Source organism: Spermophilus citellus, assembly GCF_964194105.1.
Source record: "Spermophilus citellus genome assembly, chromosome: 5".
Taxonomy (NCBI): Eukaryota; Metazoa; Chordata; class Mammalia; order Rodentia; family Sciuridae; genus Spermophilus; species Spermophilus citellus.
The window spans coordinates 72,037,284-72,064,668 of NC_138186.1; the positions used below are offsets into that span (position 1 = coordinate 72,037,284).

A 27,385-nucleotide genomic window follows, 5' to 3' on the forward strand; every position below is an offset into this window, starting at 1 on the left:
ACTTAAAAGAAAAATGCAAAAATTAAATGTTTAATTAATTGTTGCTTGGTGTCAGCAAACATTTAGCTTAATCTTCTATCTTATACATGGATAGCTGATACAATCATCATAAATCTTCCACTAATGATTCACACTGTGGCAAGAAAGTTCAGTTACATCCGGCACCTTGAACTAAGAGAGAAAGAGATTGATATATTTTAGAGTTTTCAATCACAACAGTGTGACTTGAGAAATATCATTGTTTCATTTTCACCTAAGAAATTTTATAAACAATTTAAATTGTGATATGCAAATTTTAGAAACCTTAAATATAGCAATTTTACTTATTATTCCACTTTCTTATATTTATGTCACCCAGTAACAATGTGTTTAACTATAGAAAATTAAAATAGCAATGCATACTTTCAGGAAACACCTAAACCACACATTTTAGGTATAATGTCAACATGATTTTGTATAACATGATACTGTCCCCACCAGAACATCATGGCATTCTGTTAATGATATACTAAGATTATGATGTCAAATCATTCATAAAACATCAAAATTTAGAAAACATTCTAATTCTAAGGCATTTCTTGACCAATGATGGGTAAAAGGTGGTATATTCACTTGACCAATGATGGGTAAAAGGTGGTATATTCAATGTAAAAAAAAAAAAAAAAAATCTTGTTTTCCTGTCTTTTAAAAACCTAATCATTGTAATCCCCTGCTGAAATATGTGATCATTGCATATAGTGCTAAAGCAATGAAGGACTACATAGGTAGCCTAATGCAACTAGCCAGAGTAATATACTACAACTACTACAAAAAAAAAAAAAAAGGTAAGGAATTTGTCCAATGTGTGCAATAAGAAAACAGCAGCATCAAGTTACCATCAAGCATCCTGATGACTTCATTAAAGAGAACAAGAGGCAGCCCGCTCAGACTGAAATGTCTCCCAGGATTACAAGAGACCCTGACCTGAAGCCCTGCCTTCCAGGGCAGCTGCCAGGTGACCAGGTAGAGCTGCCACTTGGGGGAAAGAAAACAGGATGGCAAGCATGATATTCTAAGTCCCAACATGAAAGGGGAAGCAGGAAGCACTAGGCTCTAAGCCGGTAGAAAGGAAGAAGCCAGCAAAGTCTCAGCTGACATCAGAAAGGGATGCCGAAAAAGGGACCCAGCAAAAGGCCAACTCCTCTTCTGAGGCCTCCTGAAGGAAACAGGGTACCCAGGTGTCTGGGTTTTGTGAATGGAACAAAGGGACATACTTTTCTCATGGATGCTGTATGCCTTGGCTTCCTGCCAGAACATGTTGAGGAAACATGCCCCTATGAGCTCCAGGAAATCAGTTTTACACAGAAAACTTTTGAGACAAATCCATTTGTAAATTCAATATTTTCCTTCACTTAAAACAGAGAAGACAAAGAAATTTAAAAGAAAAAAAGGTCAGGGAAGACAATAAAAATTTCAAACAAAAAAGAAGAAATTTTTAAGAAAAAATGGAAAAGACCAAAAAAAAAAAAAAAAAAGAGCCAACTACCAGCTGATGGTGCAACTGTTGGCATCATTTTCCAACTTCCCTGGTAAACACACCCCATCCCATCAAAAGTCTGCCTTGGGCTGGGGTTGTGGCTTAGTGGTATGAAGCCCTGGGTTTGATCCTCAGCACCACATATAAATAAGTAAATAAATAAAATAAAAGATCCATTGACAACTAAAAAATATTTTTTAAAAAAGTCTGCTTTATCTTCATGGAGCCATTATCTGATTTGTCAACTTCAAGTCTAAACTGGCTAAACTGGGGGAAAAAAAGCATTTCTTTATTTACTAATAGGTAATATGATTAGAAAATTAAAAATCTGCACTTCTTAATGATGACAGGACAGTAACTAAGTCTTGACAATTACATGACAATTACATAATTAGGCTTTTCTTGTTTATTTGAAACTAAAATTACCCTAAAAAATGAATTTGAATATTTTTAGGTGACCAATTAAAAAAAATAACTAGATCATAACTAGTTCTAATTAAGATGAAATGTCTAAAAATAACAAACTGAAACAAACTATACTCCACAGAAAAGAAACATCCTGAGGTAAGATCTATAAAATACTTCAAAGGGGAGAGCTCAACTAATATGTATTTGCCAAGAACATAGATTTAAATATTCTGAAATATTTATGCTAAATAAAGTGGACAAACATATTCAATGTGGAACACAGTTAAAAACCTCAAATTCTGCAATAAAACATTGGATTACAGTCACAATATGTTTGAGTAACTTCAAACCTCTGAATAATACCTACCTAAATAACCCTAAAGGCAAATATTGTTTTATCTGAGATATTCACTTAAGAAGCAAATACTTCTTAAAATTCTATTTTAATATATTTAATTCTTCTGCTATTTGTTAAGAAGTACACATTTGCCTACAGGAACTACAAATACTAAAAATTTCTAGCTCCCCTAACAGCCAATCTTATACTATATTACAAATAAAATAAATATGTATAAGAAAATTAGTGCCCCACTATAACAAAAAGAAACAAAAATATAAATGTGGGAGATAGTTTTCAGAAAAGTAGTTCTTAATGAACAGTAGGCCCAAGAAAGGAAGGAAAATGAAAATTCAAAGATGAGACTGAATTTTATTGTCCTTGTTATTACTTGTTTTTATAATTCTACTCCTTTTGTTTAGAGTTTTCTAATCCATTGTACTACAGCTTCCTTATGATGCTCTTGAGGATCCAAAACTACATGCCCCAAAAGATTAAAACTTAAATCATTAAGAAACTTGTACAAATAAGTATCTTATTTTAACCATGGGAGAAAATAAATGTTACCATATAGTAAAATAAATTAGCGTTTTTATTACTTAAAGAAATTACTGAAATTAAACATGTTTTTGGCATTACTAACTCAAAATAAGCTGATTCCCCAAGAGAAAATAAGAAAAAGAATGCAATAATTGTGATGTCTCTAACATAGAGATAAAACTTCATATTAATTTATTTACACATTTATTACATTAATAAATGTAGATTCAAATAGGGAAGGTATGCTTCTATATGACTTCAATTTTGAAGTACAAATTCTTGGATGTGAAAAATGAGCAAAGAAAATCTATTGCACTTTGTTAAGTTTTATTTTTACTATTACACAAGATATTTTTGTATGAAATATGATGCTATGTCTCACTAAATAAATAACAAGTAAAAACACTCTTTGATCAAAATCCTGCCACAAATGGAAGGATTGAGAGAATGACAGAATGCTTCTATTTGGGGATGTCACTGCATTAAAAATTAGCAGAGTCTATCCTGGTGACAGAAATAGCACCTGCCACTAACAGTCCTTCAGAGCAGGATTTGACCTCCTATTTAGTCTATGACAGACCAAAGAAAACTCTTTTGAGGCATATCTCTTCCATCTTGCTCACCAAGAAGCAGTTTCCTCCAACAGCATTTATCACAGCCGCAGTTACAGCTGTGCTTTCAGAAAAGGAAAACCTAATTGCACCACACAACAGAGCCATCAAAAGAAAGTCCCCCCAAAAAGAAAACAAATTCTCTATTCTCAAGACTTTTGCCAGAATTTGGGAATTTCCAAGGGAACTATACAAGTATGCTGTGGTCAATACATCTTCAGAGTTTAACTGCTCAATCAAAATATGATTGAACAAAAAGAGTTACAGGCAAAATGTATGTTTAAGGGTTTATCTGTTTACTGATTCTCTGGCCATATTCAAAAATGATTTGAAGTCACTTAGGAAATGATGACCAGGGAAAGCAAAAGCAGCACAGTGGCAGAGACAGTATAGTGTATGCGAGAGAAAGGGCGCACAGACCACAGAGCCAAACAGCCTGGGTTGGAATCACAGCTCAGGACTTGCACATGTTCTTGTGTGGCCTTGGGCAAGTCATTCATCCTCACTCTGTATCATTTCTTCATCAGTAAAATGGGGATTATGACACCTCAAGAAATGCTATTTGCATTACCTTAATACAAATAAAGCATTTAGAGAAGTCCCTGGCAAGTAGTAAGTTTTACAGGAATGTCAGATTAAAAGGGAAAGGTAAGGAAGGCAACAGGTGTGAATAGGAAATGCAGCCATTAAGCAAGGCCAATGCACACAGCCCCCTATAATGTGCTGCCTACACAGATGACAGGTTTTTAATTTATCCAATTTTGCCCATCACAAGAAGGTATACAAGTGCTTACTGGAAATTTGGGGGATCTACATCCATTCTATTTTTATAAGCAGGACAACTTTAGTTTACCCTGTCTACACCAGCAAACTCATATGGCATGGGTTTGCTATGTTTTTCGAAAAAGGAGTATGACCAATTCAGGCAATTTTTAAATCACAGTAGAAGTGCTCCACTTTTAGAAGTAGGTGAAAGGTCTGTGTACATGCCCTTTAAAAATGATCCCTACAAAGGGGAATGGAAGATACATCAGAGGACCAAGTCCCAGCACCCCTGCCCCTAAGTTCAGAGCTTGAGCCATTTCAGAGGCTACCAGGAGTGTAAATGAGGTTACACTGTAACAGCAGACCCTGAAAATGATGAAATATTATAAGCATTTGATTTCTCACTTTCTGCTTGAAGTGTTTCAGTCAATAACTCAAACAATGTTAATAACTTTATTGATAGGAAAGCATAAGATTGCTATATAAAATGTATTTTTCTTTTCTTTCTCTGCCTTCCATGTGGATGAAATGAACAGTATCTATGAATTAAACAGTACTACAGGAGTCCTCTACTCCCTAATAGGATTCTAATAATAAAATGTCTCTACAGGGCTTTCCTGTTTCCCTAAAACTGTCTGCTAACTTAGTTCTAATTTTATAGCCCCATTAATAAATTTAATTCAATAACATGACATGAACCCAAATTCTAAGTGAAAAGGGTATCAATGAACTGGAGAAAACCTAGGGACTTTAGAAAACTGTTCACTCAATTTTTAGCTTCCTGTAAAACCAAACTAATGTAGTAGTCCTGCAGAACAGGAGACCCATGTTCCCATAATACATTAGCCCTCTAATGTATTCCACTGTCCACAAAGGAGGCTAAATACACCTGGCAGAGATTCAGTCAATAAAAAGAGCCAGCAGAGCTGTGGCATGTGTAAAGACACTCACCTCTGTCCCCAATGTGTTCTACCGAGCCTAGGGTTCAACTATGGAGCAACACTATAATCTCTGTTGATCATTGTAAGCATTATAAGCATCCTGGTCATTTATTAACAAGACTTATCTATGAAAGAAGCAGTAAAGAAGGAATCCCTCCTATCTGCAAGCCAGGTTGAGGGGCTGGTAGTCAGTAGTCAACACTCAACAAGCCTCAAATTCCCAGTTTGATTAATCTGTTTTCTTTCATTCATTTCATATGCTCATAAATATATTCCAAGTGGCAAAAAGCTGCTTTAAAAATTTTCCTATACTTTACATAGGGTATCTCCACCATATATAGAGTAAAGCTTGTTAACAATAATATGCATATTTAATTGTAAAATTCTCTCCGACCAAAGATCTTTGTAGTCTTTGCTCTATTCTAATTTCACACTGTTCTAAAAACCAAGTCCAGAGGCACCCCTTTGAGAGCCCGTATGAAGAACTCACTAAGCAGCGCCCAGACTCCTGACTCCTGGAATCTGTGAAGAAGTAAATACGTGCTGTTTTAAGCCACTTCAAAAACTTAAAAGTGCAAGCAATTAAATAGAAATGTTTTTCTAAATAAGGGGGTAAAGTGAGGTCTAAAAATACTTGTATGTTAAAAAAAATGCTTCAACAAGGACTATCAATTTTCACTGTGGCTTCTCCCTCGCCGAAGATAACTTCTGTTCGGTAACCTTCCTAATAGTCTTCAAGAAACATGAATTTAATTCTGAAGCAACTTAACAACATAAATAAGCTGAGAAAATAGCATAGACTTTTCCAAGAAAATCTAAGGCCACCTGAATTTTATCTCACTTTTCAGATGAAGCAAAAGATGTGTTTTCATACACGCAGAGGAATAGCTGAGAAGCAGTTTGTGACTTCTGATGGATGAGATACTTGGGAGAAAACATTTCATCATTTTTTCCCCAATCACCTTATTAATTTATTTAAAACCCCTATGCAAAAATATAAAGGCATATTTCCTTTGTTTTATTCAAAACAGCATAATACAAATTAGCCAAACTTGTCATATTTTATTATTAAAGGAAATGATGATTTAGGTTTCAGACACCACCTCTGGTTTGCATTATAATGAACCAATATGGAAAAGTGATGCTACCTGGCATTTTACCAAAAAGCTCTAAAAATGTCTGCGGCAAGTAGAATAATTATACTCTGATATGTAACCACTGACATAGAGCAAGATGAGCATGTTTTAGTGAATTGCAAATTTTCTAAATAGGTTCCCTCCCCTCATCCCAATCTCTTTTTCCAAACTGCTGACCCAGAAAAGCTTTTACTTTAATGATTAATGTATGTACAACACTTAGCCCTGAATCTGACCCTGGGTCATTGTTTAATCAATGTTTGTCCCTTTTTCCCTTCTCCTTCCTCCTTATTGAATTTTCCATTTCAAAAGGAACACTTCATCAAGCTCTTGGTTATCCATACCAAGTGATGACAAGCCTACCAGCATAACTAAAACACTTCAGAAATCTCAAATTCCCAATCTCCCAAATTCAGCTGTCAGCACCAGAAGACCTGTTCTGATACATTTTTTCTCTAGATAATTCACAACATCTAGGGCTGGGGATGTGGCTCCAGCGGTAGTGCGCTCGCCTGGCATGTGTGCGGCCCGGGTTCGATCCTCAGCACCACATACAAACAAAGATGTTGTGTCCGCCGAGAACTAAAAAATAAATATTAAAAAATTCTCTCTCTCCTCTCTCACTCTCTCTTTAAAAAAAAAAAAAAATTTCACAACATCTGTCAGAAGTACATGTGAGCTCTTGGACAGGCAAAACAACATCCCCCAAGAGAAAAAAGAGGCAAACCTAGAAAAGTCACAAAGGGAAACTTCATTCTTTAAGGATTCCAGGTCCACTGTTCTTCAAAAGAGGTTTATAGATAAACCTCTCAAACCAGTAAGACCCCATTGCTTAGAAGTTCTAAAAATTATACAGGATTTCTCATAATTCCACAAGGTCTCTTAAGTTGGAGGTTTGAAATATCAATTTTACTTAATGGAATTACAAAAACAGCATCTATTGATTCTTGATTTATAATTTTAAAAAAATTCATTACCCCTCTTCATCCTTGTAAAAACTTAGAGGGTCTTAATAAAATATCTCTGACAATACAAATCATTAATACTTTTTTAATTCAATTTTTTAAAGACAACATGAGAAAATAGCTTACTTAGTATTAAGAAAAGGACAAAATATCTTCACACATTTCATTAAAATGTGTAAAAAAAATTAAAAGATACTAAAATATTATTTGTAGATCCCAGCTATGTGTTAGACATTCTGCAAAGGTTGGGTTAATATTTCGATGAACAAAATGAACACTGTCTTTGCCTTCAGTGTTTACAAGCCATTGTCAGTTCTTCTCTTATGAACTGCCTATTTAAGTCTCTGGTCTGTTTTTCTACTGAAGACAGAAGCACTTTTCTTGCTGATTTGTATAAACATTTCCTACATTAAGGATATTAATACTTGGTCATAAATAAATTTCCAATAAATTAAAATCTGAACAATTATTGAAACAATTCATGAAATAATTCTGAAGCATGAGTTATTTACTTAAAATTTATCATAGCCTCCCATTCAAGAAATCTGTAGACTCAAGAGGCAGTGTGGCAATGTGGTTAGGAGCACAGGCTATAGATAGCTAGCTTGGTTTTGAATCTCAACTCTGCCACTTCCAAACTGTGATCTTGAACAATCTCTATGGGACTCGATTAGCACAAAATGGGGATGATTTAAGCATCTACTTTAAAATGTTACTTTGAGGATGACATAATTCACAAAGAATATTTAAACTGTGCCCAGTAGCTAGTACATGCTCAATAAGCGTTGCCTATTTTCAGTGGTACATTAGCTCGTAAGAAAACTGTTGAAATTTCAAAACTGTGTTAGTTGGTTGTTAAACACAGCTATTATTAAAAAATAAATGGCATAAACCTACACTAAAAATGACATTAAAAAGAGTAATATTCAAAACTTACCACTTACTAATTGCTTTACAACATTTTACTATAATTTTTGCTCTTGAGTTTATTTCCATCTATCACAATTGTATTATGGAAATACTACATAATGGTGTAGTTCTGTGCATCTCTTGCCAACTCTATATATGACATCAACTTGGTAGCTTTAAATTGGCCATGGTAAAAAATATGTATATTTTATACCATGGAAATGAGTAAATGCTATAAATCAAGACATTTTTCCATGGAGTGTTGATTGTCAAATGTTTACCAGCACACCAATGCCTACTATACTAAAAACTATAACAAATCATCTTTAATTTCTTTCCCCTTTAATTTCTTCCTTTTTCATAGAAAAACAAAAAGAAAGGGTGGCAAACCAAAACATGAGTTATCTTTACTTCTTGTCCCTATGGTACTATGTAAATAAATTGACTGCCAACATTGGGTTGTTTTTCAAAACTTTGTTCTAGGGGACCATAAACCTTAATCTATAACTGCACCACAGAATGTTTCTGTACTGCCAAAACCCAACAGATTCAGTGTTCTTTAAAAATAACAAGGCTAATCTGCCATGGTTCAATACAGAGGCCACCGTAAGGAGAAAAAAGCTAAGTGCCAAACTGTCATCAGATACAGTCTACACATCTCTCCAAATTGTTTTGCCCTCTGACATTACTTTGCAACTCAGGTCAGTATCAAACAGGCCCACAGTCAATCTAGCTGAAGCATTAATATTCACTTTCAAAATAATGGTCAAGTACCCCAACTGCCTTCTAATTGCAAAATGTATGTCTTATGTTAGAACCTAATGCAATATATGCATCAATAATGTGTTCAAAGGGATCAGCTAAATGCTTCAATTCATGCCATAAGTGTGGCAGTGTTTACATAGCTCAGAATGAGGCATGAGAGGAAGCAGGTTGGCTGGGACCTTTTTAATTTTTTTTATTTTTTTGGTACCAGGGGTTGAACCCAGGGGTGCTTAACCATTGAGCCACATCCCCAGCCTTTTAATATTTTGTTTAGAGACAGGGTCTTGCTGAGTTACTTAGGGCCTCACTAAGTTGCTGAGGCTGGCTTTGAACTTGTGATCCTCCTGTCTAAGCTTCCCACATGACTGGAATTATAGGTATGCACCACCCTGCCAGGCTCCTGACTTTTTATTATTTTGAAACAGGGTTTCATCAGGTTGCTGAGGCTGGCCTCCAACTTGAATCCACCTGACTTGCCTCCCCAGTCACTGGAATTACAGGAATACCACCACACCTGGCTAAATTCAGAAAAATCTTAAAGCCCTATGCCCTCAGTAGAAATTGATGCAATCACTTTTTTTATTAAGCATTTACAATATGCTAGTACCATGATAAGTAATGGAGGTATTAAAAAAAAGTAAAACAAAAAAAGTATATATTTTCTATAGTTTTCCAAACTATAAAAAATTTCAAAAGTATTCCATGGTCTGCTATTTGATAATACTATTTTTAAAAATGTAATTTGCTTTTCCTTTTTCCTACTATATTTCCATATCTTTCCACATAAGGAAATCCTGGGGTTATTTTATATTCCGGAGAAAAAGAAATTGTGCTATAAAAGAAGTCTACTGACAGCTGGATGTGGTGATGCACACCTGTAATCCCAGCTATTTTGAAGTCTGAGGCAGAAAGATTGAAAGTTCAAAGTCAGCCTGGGCAACTTAGTAAAATCCTGTCTCCAAATAAAAACGACAAGGGATGGGATAGAGCTCAGTGGTAGAGAATCTGCCTAGTATGCATTAAGCACTGGTTTCCATCCCAGCATTAGAAAAGAGGGGAAAAAAAAGTTTACTAAAATTTATTTACTCCTACTTGTCAGAGAAACAAAACGTTGTGAAACAAAGTTAAGGGTACAGAACACAATGGTCTCCCCAGGTAAAGGAGTTAAGACTCTCAGAGTATTCCCCTCTTACTGCTTGTTCAGCATCTTAATCCTGCCATGACTCATCCTGATGATTTTCCTTAATAGACCAAGATCTCCAAAGAAAAGCAACACCATCTTGTTCAACTTTGTGTATGTAATGGGCACTCAATTTTATTAAATTTTTTGAACAAATGAACAAAAAGGTAACTTTAGAAAACAAACCAGTACTCTAGCTAAGGATAGCACTCCTCAGAGAACATATTATATGTCTCAAGTCAGCATCTTCTCTTCCCATTGGAATCTGCCTAAGAAGACAGCCTGTGAGTGTAAGATCAAATCAGACACCGAAAATAATAGCCAAGGACATAATGGACCACATCAGCAGTAAACAACTGCACAAACCGTAAGTCTGTAAATTGTTTATGAAAGTGCCAGATGGTCTACCAAGTTAATGTCACTTAATACCCAACGTTGCTTATAAATTATACCTGTCGGAATCACATGGGGGATTTTTTCTAGATAAACAACAATACTTCATATGCATGCGAATATTTACTAATTTTCTTCTTTTAAACTTCCTACTTTGTGATGATGTTTATATCTGTTCCAGAAGCAATAAACATTTGTTTTAAAATGTCAAATACAGAGCTTGAAAAATAAACTCACTCTGGAGTTAGTCCCTGTTAACAGTCTGGATTCTATCCTTTCACATTTGTCTGCAAATACAATTTTTCCCTTTTAATAAAAATGCTGTGTGTGTGTGTATAAATGTGTGTGGGGGGTGGTATCCTGAGTCCTTTAATTTTTCTTATAATGTGTGGCAGAAATGTTATATAGATCAATACCTAGAGATTTAACTCATATTCATTATCACCTGCTTAATATTTTAGTATCAAAAATTTATTCAACTATCCCCAACTATAGTGATTCACATTGTTTCCAGAATTTTGTATAATAATAACAGAATAACCATCCTTACATTTAAATTCTGCCTGTAGGATAGATTCTGAAATAACTGATATGTCAAAGAGCATATGAGGGGCTGGGGTTGTGGCTCAGTGGCAGAGTGCTTGCCTTGAACATGTGAGGTGCTGGGTTCGATCCTCAGCACCACATAAAAATAAACAAAATAAAAATATTGTGTCCATTAAAAGAGAGAGAGAGCGAGAGCGAGAGCGAGAGCGAGAGAGAGAGAGAGAGAGAGAGAGAGCGAGAGCGCACACGCGCACGCATATGAGTCTTCAGCATCCACCTCCTTCCCAAAAAGGTGGTAACAAGTCACACTCTGGCCAACAGGGGAGGAGAGAACTCTCCCCACATTCTTGCTAGCACCAGATGTTTTAATAAATGCATTTAGAAGATGATGACAGAATGTGATCACCACCTTTAAAAAATACTATTTCTAATTTTTTTTCTAAAATGCTTTTCGTTTGTGCTCAAAATTTTGCCATCTGGGTGGGAGATGTGGCTCATTGAGAGGTTGCTTATCTAGCACGTGCAAAGCCATGAGTTCAAATCCCAGCACCACCCCACCAAAAAATTCACAAGCTGTCTCCAATTTACCAATGGGTTTGGCTATGGAAATTCACTTGTAAATTCCAAACAACTCTTTGAAAACATGTTTTCTCTCTAAAATCATTTAAATAAAAGATAATCCAGACTAATGCAAAGTTGTATTTATAATTTAAAAATCAGTAAATGACAACATCATCAGTGTACAATATACATTGACATTTTATAGTCAATTGGGAATAATAATCAAAATATATAACTAGATCCATTAAAAAATGCTTACTAAATACATACAACAGGCACATTCCTACTGTAAACACACTTTCCAAATCACATCCTTCTCAACTATATATACTTAACGGCTGCTCTCCTGGAGAGAGCTGAGGAAGCTGGGACAGCCAGCCATAAACACAACCAAGCAGGGGAGCAAGTAAGGAGGTAAGATGTATGTGTGCAGACCCAAAGGACAAAGACTGGATGCCATTTACCTGAAAGCCTCTATCTCCCAGCTCACTAGAAATACCAACACATAGGCTCCCTCTCCTTTCTTTCCTGACCTTTCCTTCTCCATCCTCCCTCTCCCACTCATGCACACACAACATATGCCTATTTAAGGTGAATGCAAAGCCAAACCTTCCATCCCTTCCACTGCTGCTCCTACTCTCTAAACATGTTAGAATTAAGGCCACAGTGTACCATATTCGACTCTAATATTCTCCTATCCAGTCCCGATCCAAAGAGAGGGAGGGTTCCAGATTCCACCATATTCTCAGAATGCAGGACATGGGAAGCAGTGATAGATTGGGGGTGGGGAGCAGGCAGTGTCTACTGGTCTGTCCAGATCTTATAGTTAACTAGGAAACAGCTAGAGTGATGCAAGCTTTCAACCTTTCAAGGAGGAGAATATTTTAACTACATGCTATAATTCAGTGTATATTAAGCCTAATCTAGTTCCTGAAGTCTCAGAACACTGATGAGCCTGCTGCATGCAATTTATCATCTCGGACACACTGAATTTAACACTGAAACCCGAGTGTTCCTCTCACTGCACACACATAGTACTGACATCACCATTCCTTCCTAATCCTCTAGTAGTTCTTGATATTTTCATTAGGTGGCTCAGAAATCATCATGAAAGTATTTCTTCTATTTACAAGTTAAAAATAAAACAGGATATACATCAATGCATCAATTATGAAGAACTGGAAATGAGGAGACCTCAAATTTGAGGTTTTGCTATTTCCTTTATTGACTCCATTTTTCTAGACTTCAGTTTTCTTAAATATAAAATGGAAGGACTAAAAATCAACATACTCAATGTTTCTGTCTTCTCCTTACATGGATCACAAGCAACAGTAATTCTCCAAGGATGGGCAAGTTGGGAGAGGAGACTCAGGATTAGAGGCAAAGTTCTGCTAATGGGGATTGCAGGATGGGAGACAGGGGAAGAGAGAAACAAATTCAAACTACTTCAGCAATCCCCCAGAATAAGACCCCCCCTCAAAGCGGAGGACCCTATTTCTAGATGTGAAGTTATAGCTCTGCCCAAACTCCAAAGCACTGGATTGAAAACCTTGGGGGGGGGGGGGAATGACCAATCAGGAATTGCTTGTTCAAGTTCATCATTAAAATGAAAAATTAAAAGTACCAGAAAAGAAATCTCCCATTTAACCAAATATGACGAAGGAGCCTTGGCAAGGATGACATTTTGGCCCTTCCTCAAGACTATTATGTGACGATCACTGAACTAAACACAAAAGAAACACTGACCTAGACACGCAAGAAAAACACAGCGATACAATGGGTGATAATTTTAAAAACTTCCAAAATGAGGACATTGGCACACTCTCAAAGGCACTAAGTTATATATCATGTATTCATGTAATCAGAGTGGGGAAACTTGTTAAATGTGGATTTCTTCCAAAAATTCTACTTCAATCAATACTTCAAATAAATCTTAATTCTCTAAAGTACTCTTTGATGCAGTGCCATTCAGTGTCTTGAAGATCAGTAATGAAAGACAATGCAATAATTAATTACAAACTACATCAAAAGTCTAGAAAACATTTTAAGGGGTTTTCAAAAGAAATCAATTGTAATTTATAAAAAATTTAAAATGACGAATATGGTAGCCATTTCTAAAATAGAAGATGAAGTGGATGCTATAAACAATAAATGGAAAGCATGTCAGAAAATAATGCCAACGAGGCTGAGGCAGGGGGGTCACAAGTTGAAGTCCAGACTCAGCAACTAAGGGAGACCCTGTCTCAAAATAAAAAGGCTGGAGTTGTAGCTCTGTTGTCAAGTGCCCCAGAGCAAAATAAAAGCAGGGTGGGGGACACTCAAGAAATGAATAAAGGATGAAATAATTAAGGCAATTATTATAATTAGAAACATGGGCAATCATTCATTTTAATTTATGAGCCATCCAAAATTAATCAGCATAAAAGCCAAGAATGGAAACCAGATCTCATTATTGCTTGAAAGTCATTGCATTCTTCTAGAATTCAGAGTGGTTCGATTTTTAAATTGTATATATAACTCAAGAATCAATTCAATCATCAGGCAATATTTTATAAACAATAATCACTAACTTGTCTATATATTTCCTATGACTGCTTTCTTATCTTGAACATTTTTTTTTCTGAAGCTTGTAATTAGATGGAAAAATACTAACTAATGTAATAATATTAACCAAAAACTATCAGGACACAAAACTGCTTAAACATTTCAAGATACTATTTACACCACTACATAAATAAATGCATGAATCAGTCATTAAAAATGTTATGAAGTAATACTTCAGAGCATTAGAAAATATCATATGCTAAGTGAATGAACAGGAAATGGACCTTTATACACAGTCGTCCAATTTTTTAAATTTTATATATAAAGAAGAAAAAAGTAATGGAAAAAGAGAAAAATTTGTCAGAAAATTAATTTGGATAAAAAACTTGAGATTGGTTTCTTAATTCATATTTTATACACTTTATTTTCCAAAAACGTTAGCAAAATTGTGTTACAAGTTTTCTTTCCATGTTCCCCCAACAATTTTCATAGTTCCTCCTTCAGCATTGAGTACTATAGAAATTATGTCTTGATAATCAATGGGATATCTGTATCTTTTCTGCCTAAATGTGTAAACCCCATAATTTGAATAGTTGCTTCAATCAACAACACAAACAATAGGTAATGATAATTTTTCGATCAAATATACTGTACTCTCTCCTTCCTAAATATATGGACAGAACTCTGCCAATAATGTCAGAATATATTCAATTGCTATTAACTTACACTGAAACTATTCGCTTCTCACCAAATACAGTAGAGCCCCTATGACTGATGACAATTTCTGGGTGCATTTAAGGATGGGCCACAATTATCTATAGTATTTTCTAGACTAGTTTTCAGAAGATCAGAATTCTAGTCCCCAGACAGCAACCCAGGCAATGCAATCTTGGGAGCCCAATCTCCTTGGAATAAGGGCACTCCTGCCTTACTTGCCTCAGAGAACTGGTATAAAACTTAAATCGGATCTTACAAGTAAAACCATACATAGCGAGAAGGTCCTGTAATGATTATGATCATCAATATAATACAGATTGAGGCAACCATGCTAAAAGTGTCTCATTCAATCTTTACATTTGTTGAGCCATGACTATATTTCTCACTATTAAACTCTAAGATTTGATAATATATTTGTGATATAACAGAGTTCTTAAAAATGGAGCATAAAATTTTCAATTCATCACTGATTAGCTATAAGCAAAATCTGTCTGGTTTTAACAAAATATGAATTAAGTCATTATAACAGTATTTTTCCCACTATGCAAAAAGAGTGAAGTGCAAGACTGGATTATGCAAATGAAATGGTAAGCTTGGAGGAAGGAACCTCTGCCCACATCACCCACCCCCAGAGAGCAATACAAAACCACCCCCTCACAATGCCCTCTTTCAAATGCCAACCTTGCTTGTGAACACCCCCACCCCACCCTATGTGCAGATCCTGCCTCTAGAGTAGAGTTCACTCATCAATGCAGCCAGCTCCCCTTCCTCACCAAACTGTGCTCTTTAGGAGAATACTCAATGGTGACCCTCCTCCTGCTGTAGACCCTGGTTCCTTTGCAGTTTTTAAGCACAGGATCAATGATTATTGAGAATTAAACCACAAGTTCCAAATGTGTGAATATTTCCTCCCTGCCCCAAGTGCTCTTTTCCCAGTATTTCTGGAGAAATACCAAGTATAAAATATAATGAAGCTGGAGGACAGGGGATAGTGTGTGTACTCTGTTCAATTGAAGCATATAATCAATTCATTTCTGATTAAAAATACCAGAAGGGTTGGGAACAATGCATCACAAATGTTTTTAAAGGAATGCTCTAATTGTAAAAGTATTTCACTGCATTTATCATTTTAATTCTACTGAAGCACAAATTTAAATTTCTACATAACATTTTAAATGCAAAGGGATAGGTATTAAGTACATTTTTTTAACAAAATAACTGAAAGTGACCTAGCATCCTGCTTTCTGCAATTTAGAACCTTTTAATCCTGCTTTAGATCCTTCAATAATATTCAAAGAAAAAGTAAAAAGACTACAAAGTATCTATAGTAACTAAATTATTATAGCTTCTGAAATTGCCTGAAGGACATCCAAATAACTTTGCAAAACACCTTCATGAACATAAGCCCTTGCTTAATAGAGTATAAAATTCATAACACATGTAAAATCAAACTGAGTTTCAATCACTCAGCTTTTCATCTACCAACTATCAATCTTTTCAATCTTCTCTAGTTTCTGTTAGGTAAAGTTTCCACAAAGATCACAAAATGAACGATCAAATAGCTCTTTAATCAGTCACTTTTTTCCTAGCAAAGGCAATTAAGTCTGGTGTTCTAGCATTCATGATTATTCAGGGGATGTGGATCTTCTAAAATATGCTATGAGCAAAATCTGGTAGCTTTGCTCTAAATGAACTCATATTTTAAAAATCAAACATGACCATCTACATAAAAGCATTATATTAACTCTAAGGGGTAACAGCATAAAGTTTAGGTTCTGATATAGTGTATACATACACATGACACCCATATCACCATAATAACTTTCTAAAAAATTACAACTAACTACTTTTTATCCAACTCTATTTCAGATCACATTTTAAAAGAAGTCATCCAGTATCCTGAGTTTAACTTTCACATGTTTTGCAGGACATGACTACTGATTTCAGTCTGTCCTTAAAAATAGAACAGTTCTACTAATTTTAGACTCAAGTGGTATACAGCATCATAGCTGCCAGCTAACTGGATACCTGAACTGCTGCGGCAGCCTGTATAGATACACCAAAGCAAACTGTCAGATTGCTGAACTCTGCGCCACCGGACACTGTGAAGTAGCCAAAATGCAACAGTACTTAATAACTCTGTGACCATAAGAAAGGAAATAACCAGGCCTCTATTTATCTAAATAATATCTATAACATGCAATAATGTGAAAGCACCAAAAGAAGGTAATGATATAAAAAGGCTATGACCATTTGCAAAATATATACCTAATAAAGGAGTGGTAGCCAAAATGTATACAAACATCTCTTAAAGTTCAACAGTTAGTACACAATCCCAATTGAAAGGTGGGCAAAAGCTCTGAGCAGACACCTCACCAAAGAAGATAAATAAACGGAAAATTATCACATGAAAAGATGCTCAATGTCATATGTTACTGGGGAACCGCAAATTACGACAACAGTGAAATGTCACTACAACCTATTAGAATGGCTCAAATATAGAACAGTGACAACACTGATATGGTTTGGATAAACTCATATTGAGGTTTAATGTGGCAGCCTCAGGAGGTGGGGCCTTTAAGAGGTGATTTGGTCATGGGGACACCACCCTCATGAACCGGATTGTTTTTGTCAAAAGACTGGATTACTTCTCCCAGGAGTGAATTATATCTCTGGGACTGGATCTGTTACCAAGAGAGCAAATCATTATAAAGTGAGTCTGGCACCTCCCCTTGTCTCTCTTGCACAAATGCTCCTGTACAAATCTGGTTCCCCTTTCCCCCTTTCTACTTCTGATATGGCACAGCAAGGGGCCCTCACCAGGCTGTCACATCTGACCAGATGTGGCAGCCTGAACTTAAACAGAATCATGAATCAAAATAATCCTTTTTTCTTTATAAATCATCCAGCCTCAGGAACTTTGTTACCATCAGATTAAGAAAAACACAGAATGCAGACAAGGACATGGAGCAACAGGAACTCTTTTATGTGGAAATGGAAAATGGGACCACTACTTCAGAAGAAAGCTTAACAGATTCTGATAAAAGTAAACATACCACACAATCTAGCAATTGTACGCCTTTATCCAAATGACTTGAAAACTTATGTCCACACAAAAACCTGAACACAAACGTTTACATCAGCTTTTTTAAATAACTGACAAAAAAAAAGAAAATGAAAGCAACCAAGATGCCCTTCAGTAGGTGAATGGATCAACTGTGGTACACTAGACAATGAGCTATTATTCAGGAATAAAACAATACTACTATATGATTCCAAATATATAACATTCCAGTATGTTAGAGGCAAAGCTACAGAAGCAGCAAAAAGATCAGGGGTTGTCTGGGGTTCAAGGGCTGGGGAAAGAACAGGTAGAATAGATTTTTTTTGGCAGTGAAACTATTCTGTATTGTATGTAATGACAGACACATGACATTATACATTAGTCAAATCCCACAGAACTGTACAACAGTGAACACTAATATTAACTGTGGATCTTAGTGTAGCAAATGTACCACATCAATATGTCAATAGAGGGAAACTATGGGGAAGGGGAGAGAACATATTAGAACTGAACTTTTTGTTCAACTCAGTTTCTCTTTAAACCTAAAATGTTTTGCCAGGCACAGTGGTGCACACTTTTAATCCCAATGTGTAGGAAAGCTGAGGCAGAAGGATTCAAGTTCAAAGCCAGCCTCAGCAATGGCAAGGCAAGGCACTAAGCAACTCAATGAGACCCTGTCTCTAAATAAAATACAAAATAGGTCTGGGTATGTGGCTCAGTGGTCAAGGGCCCCTGAGTTCAATCCCTGGTACCAAAAAAAAAAAAAAAAAAAATCTAAAATATAGTCTACTGATTATTGATTTTAAAAAAAAGGCTAAAAGGCTACTACTGGCCTAGAAGAAGTCAGAGCACTTGAGTTCTTAAGTCAACTCAATCACTGGCTACCTATGTAATATTTACTGCTCAGAATATTTCAAATGCCCTATTTTATCTATCACACTGGTTTAATAAATGTAGAATAAAATAAGCTACCAAGTAGCATTATTTCATGCCAAAATCAAGAATCCATATCATCACACTAGCATGGCCAGAATGGAAAACTGTAACACTAGATACAGGCCATGTTTTTAATTCCCTGTGACAATAGTATCTTTGTACAGTATCTTTAATACTAGGATCCACTGGGAAATATTTCCACCCACTAGAGAAAAATCAAGACTTTGTCAATTCCCTTTGACAGTTCCTTTCGGGAAACATTTCAGGCATGTCTCAAAGCAGCCACATTCACTGATGACATTTACCAAAGTTAATTTTTTAAAAAAATTCTTCAAACTAAATATACACTGGAAATGCTCATATTAAAAAATTTTATTTTCTTCTCATGGATATTTAATCATTAGAATCTAGCTAAGATAAAACATTTCAGGCTCCAAAATCTACTTAATATTTGAACTGATATCTCTATGAACTTTTAAACTATTAATACTTATTCCATGTGTCCATTTAAAACAGCTTAGAAAATTGTAGATTAAAATCAGATTCCATGCCTCTGTTTTATCTTATGTACAAGAAGGAGGATAACACATACTTCATAAGATCATTGCAGGGATTACATGAGATTTTTTTTTTTTAAGAGACAAGACTTGAGCCAGGCATGGTGGTGCACACCTGCAATTCCAGAAACTTGGAGGCTGAGACAGTAGGACAGCAAGTTCAAGGCCAGCCTCAGCAGTTTAGTGAGACCCTGTCTCAAAATACAAATATTTTTTTTTTTAAAAAAAGGGCTGGGGATGTAGCTCAATGTTAAGTGCCCCTGGGCTCAATACCCAGAAAAAAAGTGAAACTAAGAAAATCAGATTCCTAGTAAAAAATGTTCTCATAAAAACTTTTTGCAATATTTCCCAGTCCGTGTAATGAAATTCTAAATATATAGCTTTATGTCAAATGTACACTTGATGTTCAAATGCCACTGCTATCATCACTGACAGCCATATGATTTCAGAAAAAGTCTCTAAGCCTTAATATCCTTATTTATGAAAAGGCAGCAGTTGCAAAAAGAGAATTAAAGTTCTAATTTAGAAGCTATTTTAATATTACAGTCTCCTCCTAACTTGTGTCCTGCCTCCTAGGTATTCCTTCTGCTCAGACCTCCACACTGCTACCAGTTACCTCACTGGTCATCCTGCTGAGGGTCACCAAGGGTTCCCCTGTCCAAAAGGCCGAATCCAGTCCTGAATATGGCATTCAAGACCCTTTCAATATGGCCCAGCATAACTCTCCATCATTCATCCACTTTCATATAACTTCTACCCAATTACTCCCTCAGACCTCCTCTGCCCAGCAGCCAAAACTCAAAATGGATTCTGGGGTTATGCCAATGAGGTGGAACAGTTATGACAGGATCTCATCTTGCAGTTTTCCTCCTGATACTTTTACCTTTTCAACAAAATCTCACTTGACCCCAAGCACAAAGCTTTCTCCAAACACCCAACTTAAGCAGATTTATTTGCTTCCTCTTTGGGAGATATGGAAATAGGGTGGAAAACATCAGCAAATAAAGTGGTTAAAAAATAGACCAAAAGAGAAGGCTGGTTCATTTGATAATTTATGGAAACAATGATATACCTCAGCAAATGCGTGAAATTCCTCTTTGAAAGTAAAGAGAAAGTAATCACAAAATTACGAGGAGCCAAGAAATGGATATAGAAGTCTTTTCTTTCATTCAAAAGTCATTATAGGCGGCTGGGGATATAGCTCAGTTGGTAGAATGCCTGCCTCGCATGCACAAGGCCCTGGATTCAATCCCCAGCACCAAAAAAAAAAAAAAAAAAAAAAAAAGTCATTATAGAGAGAGAAGTCCCAAGCACGTAACAGAAGACTCTGGGTTTCTTTTTAATTAATAAACATTCTGAAGTACAAATCATCTCTCCCTTGATTTGCTCAACTGGGTTTAAAGAGTTGGATGATTCACATACATTTTCAGTACTCGTACTCAGGTGTGGAACTAGAACAGAATGACAGGGCAGCCTATCTAGTCCATCTTTGATTGCCTCTATAGCTGCAGATGTTTTCATAATCTTCAATTTCATGACTATGCTTTAGTAGAATGTTCCATCTCCCCACAGAGCCAAGCTCCTGAGGCACAGGAGACCCAAAGGCAGAAATACAAAAGCTTCGTTGCTTAACTACAAAATAACCAGTAACTAATAAACTGCTCTCATCTCTTCTCCTTGCATTTATTACCCAAAACTGTGTTGAACCCATAAATAACCATCTCCAAATGGCCCAAATTTAAAAAAAAAATTACAAGCTTTAAAAAGCATGAAGCTTTCTTTTTTAAATACCTGACTAAAGAAAAGTTGAAGTAATGCCAAATCAGAACAAAAGAAAGTAAAAACAGCATCAGTATATGTGAAGTTCAAAGTTAAATTCACTAACAATATCTCATAGTTGCTCACATTCCTAAACTGGTATGTTCTCCTCATGGCATGAGGCATAAACAAGTTCTTTAGCGTATTTAAACTCTAATTATTTTGTGGAATTTATTTTTCAAATCAATGTTGTAACATTATGAAGCATTCAATTGTGTCATTTTGAAAATCTTCAGAGAAGTCAATGGAGCTCTCAGATGTTCCTTCAAACTTCAGTAAAGTCAAACATATTGCATTATGGTTGTTAACATGTGTCCCAACTTCAAGTTTCCAATTTCAGCACAGACAGTTTATCCTCTGTGTTCCAGACACTTGCTGATTGCAAAGCCAGTAGCCATCTTTCCTTTTTCTGTACAAACACAACTTCAGTTTGGATCAGGGCACAAAATTCTTAAAATTTAAGCTTAAAAATCTATATTTTCTACCTTGCAGATGGCGGAACTGAAACACAAAGGTTGGTAGAGAAGCAGCTATCTTGGGATCACAAAACAACCACATAATATGCTGTAAGTGCTCAAGAAAGGTCCCTCTTAGCAAATGGAAGTAGTCCATACCCCTGACCTGCCTCCCTTGCAATTCCCAGTAGCTATGAAAAAGAAAACATCTATTTGGTTAAGCACCTGTTTTCTGATAGAAACAGCCAAAATCTCAAGGAACACTCAACAGATTAAACCTGTTTCATTTTTAACAGAAAAGGCCCAGATGAGTACTGTTATAACTAGCTACAACATTACATTATCTTGATGCAGCATAGAGTTCACCTATTATATAACTATTAAACCATGAATATGCTTTGGTAGAATGCTCCATCTCCCCACAGAGCCAGGCTCCTGAGGCACAGGGACCCAAAGGCAGAAATATAAAAGTTTCGTTGCTTTTGTATGAATATATCCTGAGCAGATGAAATATAAAATCAAGTGTTTGTAGAGTCCTGGAAACCAAGTGAAAACCACTGAGCAAAAAAAAAAGAAAGAAAACCACTGAGCAACATCACAGGTGTGTTATAAATAGGGAGAGAAATCCCCCAAAACCTTTATACTTCAACATTCAATTCACCTGAACAACAGGGTTGGTTTACCAATCACATGTCTAGGGAGGCATGAAACTGAACTGAAAAGGAAGACTATAGTATTCCTAGATGCTTCTGACACCATGCACATAAGCAATTACCCAGTGAAATAATAAAATCTTTGAGTTTAAGTGATATTATATATAACTAACTAAACTGTCCATTCAGCTTTCAGAGAGAACAATGTAATGCTTTTAATACAGTTGTCTAGGGAAAGCATTAATTTCAAATCAATGAAAAAATAACCATTTTGTCAGACCAAACTAATTTAACATTTTAAAAATAAGTCTAAAATGGATAGAATAAAATTTACTGGGTTCACACTGATTATCTCATTTTCTCACTTAACATCATATAAAAGAGTAACAATGTGCTAGGAAAAAAAAATCTTTCAACAACAATTTCACAGATTAAAGTGATAGCTAATTAATTTAATTATTTATAATAGTATAAATTAGTTTCCTTATGCTTGAGAAGGATGGCAAGAGAGATCATTATGCATCTTTTATGTTCAGCCCTACTAAAATATGTTATGTATTACACAGTAAATACACTGGAAAATTAACTATACAGAAAAGTTAATAACATGGACAATTTCTAGCACAAACAAAAATAGTCACATTTTATTAAAATATATATATATACCTTAATTCTCCCTAATTTTGGTATCAACTGAAGTAATATTTTTTAATCAAATGGTCCTAAATATTTTAATTATGAATATATTTTATAAGTAACAGACTAAAATATGAACTAAACACAGAACCCTTCTTTGTAGTACATAACTCTCTGTGTTATTCTAACTCAGCAAACAGTTGCCTATTTTTACTCAGAAGTAAGGACGAAAGCAAGACACAAGAATAGACCACACCATAAATAATTAGGGCTCATTCGACACTATTCTCGTTTTTCTACAGAGGGCCTGGTTTGAAGTACTTCCAAAACTGTCTCAGGACAAGGCCTAGCAAAACTCTCAACTTCTAAATCTAATATTCACAATTCCTAACATTTTACACTGGCAACAGGCAAATAATGAATTTGCTCCAGCTGACTCTACCACTTACAGTACTCAACAGCTGGGGCATATGATAACTTGGCAACCTGAGAATACACTAAATGAATGTAAACTCATTCTGTACCCAAGGAACTTTGTCAGAAATAAAAAAATCAGAATAATCTCTAGTAAGTTCAAATGAAAACATAAAATTTTTTGAACAATGCATGATTTCAGAAAATGAGCAACTGTACTTTCAAAGTTTAGTGAACTGACACTCCCTATTCAAAGCCTACAATTCTTTTCTGATTAGATCAGCCCCCATAGCAAGTCATCAGGATAATAAGCACTGTAGTGAAGTCATCATATTGGATACTGATGGGAAGTTGTAACTGGCTTCCAAACACATCGGGAAACAATGAATTTTCCAGATCTCTAGCTTTTCATGAAATACACTGGCCAATAAGCTGACTTTCTTTTCCAAGACTAAATGAAATATAGAACATCTATAAAGCAAAGTACAAACTGATGACCTAAGCATTTCAAAACCACAAAGAAAATGAGGGAAGTATTCCTCACTTTTTAAGTGAAATCTTGGGCAAAATGTTTAAAGAAGTATATGTTGGTAAGGTTATGGTTAAAATGAAGGATAGTGTAAAGTACAATTGGCTTCAGAGCTTGAATTTGCTTGTATTTACAAAGACAAATACAATGTCTGCTTCCTCCGTTACCTGAAATCACCCACATATCACTGATGTAGAACTTGATGTGACAAAAAAAAATCATACACCTGTAATTTCCTCCAAAAGCATAAAATGTATACACCGTAGAGCTTTCAGACTTTTTTCTTCCATATTTTATAGAACACAGATGTATTTCTTATGCGGTTTAAGATTTACTAATCTACATAGTAATATACTCATTTTTAAAGTTCTCAAGACAACCGATTAAGAACCTTATTTTAAAATGAAAATACAGAGGTAAACAATTACACACACACATACAAATGGTACAAATGTGCTTTAGCCTAAAATATCATTGCACTTGCTCAGTGGCAGTATTATACACAATAGAGTCTTGGCACAAAGGAATTCCAGTTGTGTGTTTACAAAATTCCATGTGGGTTTTAAGAATTTCACTTATAAAATATATTCTAGAAAAAGATAAAACATGAATGTGGATAGATTTTGAGCTCTGGGGAAATTTGAATTGTGTTATTCAGTTCAGGATTTCATATTTCTACTTTCTACTAAAAGAAATGTATGCATTTTAAACATACAATTCCATTCAATTTACAGAAATTGAGTTACCAAACTCAAAGCATGTTCAAAAGCCATTTGAACCCAATCCATGGAAAAGACACTATTCACACTAGTACACACACACACACACACACACACACACACTACCTTTGGGTACAGGGTGTTTGGGGAGTCACAATAAGAAAACAATCTAAGCACACTTAAAAAAATAATTTCAAGGGCAAAAAGCTCTTAAAGAGTGCCATATCTATTTTCTCTAACATTTAACTTACAAAATAAACATAATACTAAAATATCAATATTTGTCAGGCTGGCATAGAATTTTCTGCACTTAAAAGATAGGAAGAAAAATCTCAAAATATACTTCTTTAAATTTACAACAAACTCACTGAATAAGGTCTTTCATCCATCAGGCTATTAAATAATTTTTGCCATATGCCAGAATAAGCACACAGGCACAAACCGTAAACTTTTTTCAGATAAGTAAAATTATTTTAAGGAAAATGATTCGGTGCTGCTCTCAGCAGCAAATGGGCTATACATTTAAGATCACAAGAATCTTTTTAATAGAACTCATCAGCACCCCATGCCAAAGGAAGAACAGCAAGGCTTTAGTAATCCCACAGAGAATTAATCAGTATCCACCATCCCAGGAAGAATTATGATTATGCTTAGTACTTAAGAGCTTTTACAAAGGAAGAGAAAATGCAATGAGCTTCTTGGAAACCAACCTCCCTCCCCCATTCTATCGCCTATCCAAGGGCGTCTCCGGACCATCGCCCACCCCACCCAGCGCTGGGAGTACTCGATCCCATCCAAAAGCACCTGGGCCATACCCCAGATCGGTTCAGACACCTGTTTACAAGTGCCCCAGCAGTGGTGGCTCTGGTTAAGGAAAGGTAACGGTTGCCTCGCCGGTCCGTGCCCAAACGCGCAGCCTCAGCGCAGGGGACTACATACCTTTGTACCTCTCCAGGACATCCTCGTAGGCCTGGAGGTACTCCTGCTCCTCTACGTACAGGTAAGCAGCAGGGGAGAGGTAACCCGCCATGCCCAAGTTTATTTAAGCGATGACTGGCCAATTCCCCTCTTCCCTTCGTAACCCCAGGACAGTATGGTAGTCAGCAAGACGCAGCCTTGGGAACTGGAAAAGAGGAAGGAGCAGCAGACAAGGGGAAGAAGGCTGAAGCCGCCGGAGGCGCAAGGCAGGGGTGCGAGGGCCGGCGGCGCCGGCAGAGGAAACGCCCAGGCCCCCTGGAGGGCCGCGGTGCCGGCCGTGCGGCTCCCGGGGAGCCAGAGTCCCTCTCAGGTTTCAGCAGCGACAAATCTCGGCGAGTTCGGGGGCGGCAACGAGCAGCGCCAAACCACGCGGAGGAGCAGAAAGCGCGGCGGGGGCGGGCGGGCGCCGGCGGGCGCCCGGACCCTCTGCGGCCAGCGCGGCAGGCACCCTCGCCCGGCGCAGGGCGCCTCCTCCGGGCCCGACGGAGGCCGCGACGGCGGTGCGGGAGGACGGGCGCGCTGCCTCCGCCCGGGATGCTGCGCGGCGCATCTGCGGCATTTCCTGGCCGCCGCGCTGCAGACACTCGCCCGCGCCCCGGGAGAGAGGGAGGGAGGAGGGCGGGGGACGGAAGGGAGGGGGCGAGCGCGGCGGTCAGCGCCCCGGCGGGCTGGGCTCTGGCCCCGGCGCCGCCCGGCCCCTCCCTTCCAAGCAGAGCCGCAGCGATCCCCGGGACCCCTCCCCCGGTCCGCCCACCCGGGTTGACAGCGCTGCCAAGCACGCCCACCCCCGGACACTGGCTGCCTGGTCCCGGATCCCCAAAAGCCACGTTTCTATTTGGGACCTACAACAGGTGCCTGGAAACAAAGCCACAGATCAGGGCCACCGATATGCGCAGCCCCCTGCCGAAAAGTCAGCAGTACTCCCCGGGGAAGGGGTGACATGGAGGAATGTGGGAAACACTTTTTCAACCCGTCTTATGGCAAAGGAAGACTCCAGTCACTCTGAGGCAGCACTGGGCTCTGGGGTCCTCGCCCGGGGACATCCCGGAGCGGGGCGGGATGGCCTCTGCAGGTGGCCCGGCACATCAGGGCCTGACAGGCCTGCCGCGCCTGCGCCTTCGCCCCTGGCCGCCCAGCGGCGGCCCAAGGACCAGCCCTCGGTCCCTCCCTTCTGCCCCCCAGAGCCCGCCAGCGCATCTGCCGCTGTGCTCCGCAGAGGACCTAGGGATTCATAACATCCCCCAGATTACTTTGACACCTTCCTCTTTTTCTTTACTTATTATTCACTCCGCATAGTACTAGTATCCATTAAATTGAGTAAAATGAGTATAGTTCCCTGAAATTTGAAATGTCATATACTAAAATGCCCCGGCTAGTTTAAAAGTCCAATGAAGGAATCAGTTGGTACCCAGGCTTGTCAACAGATATGTTTAAGAATAATGACTGAAAAGGAGATAACTGGTGAACTAAATTGACAAAACTATATCGTTACATTATGTGCATGTACAAATATATAACAAAGAAGTCCACTGTTATATGTAATTATAATTCAATAATGAAAAAAAGAATAATGACTGAAGTCAGGCTATCTTGGTTGGAATCCTAGCCACTCACTAACTGCGTGACCAACTCAAGGCAAATTACTTAGACTCCCTGAGCCTCTCTTCCTCAGGAAAATATAGTTGATAACATTGCCTAACTCATAGAACTCTAAGAGTAAATGGGGTTTTGAAGAGTGCCTGGCACCCAAGCAGCACTATATAAATGTTGAGTAGCCATGAATACTATTTTT

At 37.2% G+C, this 27,385-nt stretch overlaps 1 protein-coding gene across 11 annotated transcripts in view; it reads right to left on the bottom strand.

Moving 5' to 3' along the window:
- Positions 1-27,385, bottom strand: part of DST (dystonin) — a 435,613-nt gene that overhangs the window by 317,077 nt on the left and 91,151 nt on the right. For 4 of the 11 annotated variants that reach the window (XM_081294335.1, XM_081294334.1, XM_081294343.1 and 1 more), the window contains exon 1: positions 25,555-25,927. The exons of the other annotated variants lie outside the window; for them this stretch is intronic. In XM_081294335.1, the coding sequence (XP_081150461.1) occupies positions 25,555-25,645 (91 nt within the window). In that variant the 5' untranslated portion in view covers positions 25,646-25,927. Of the gene's footprint in view, positions 1-25,554; positions 25,928-27,385 lie in introns of those variants that run through there. 11 annotated transcript variants of the gene reach the window in all.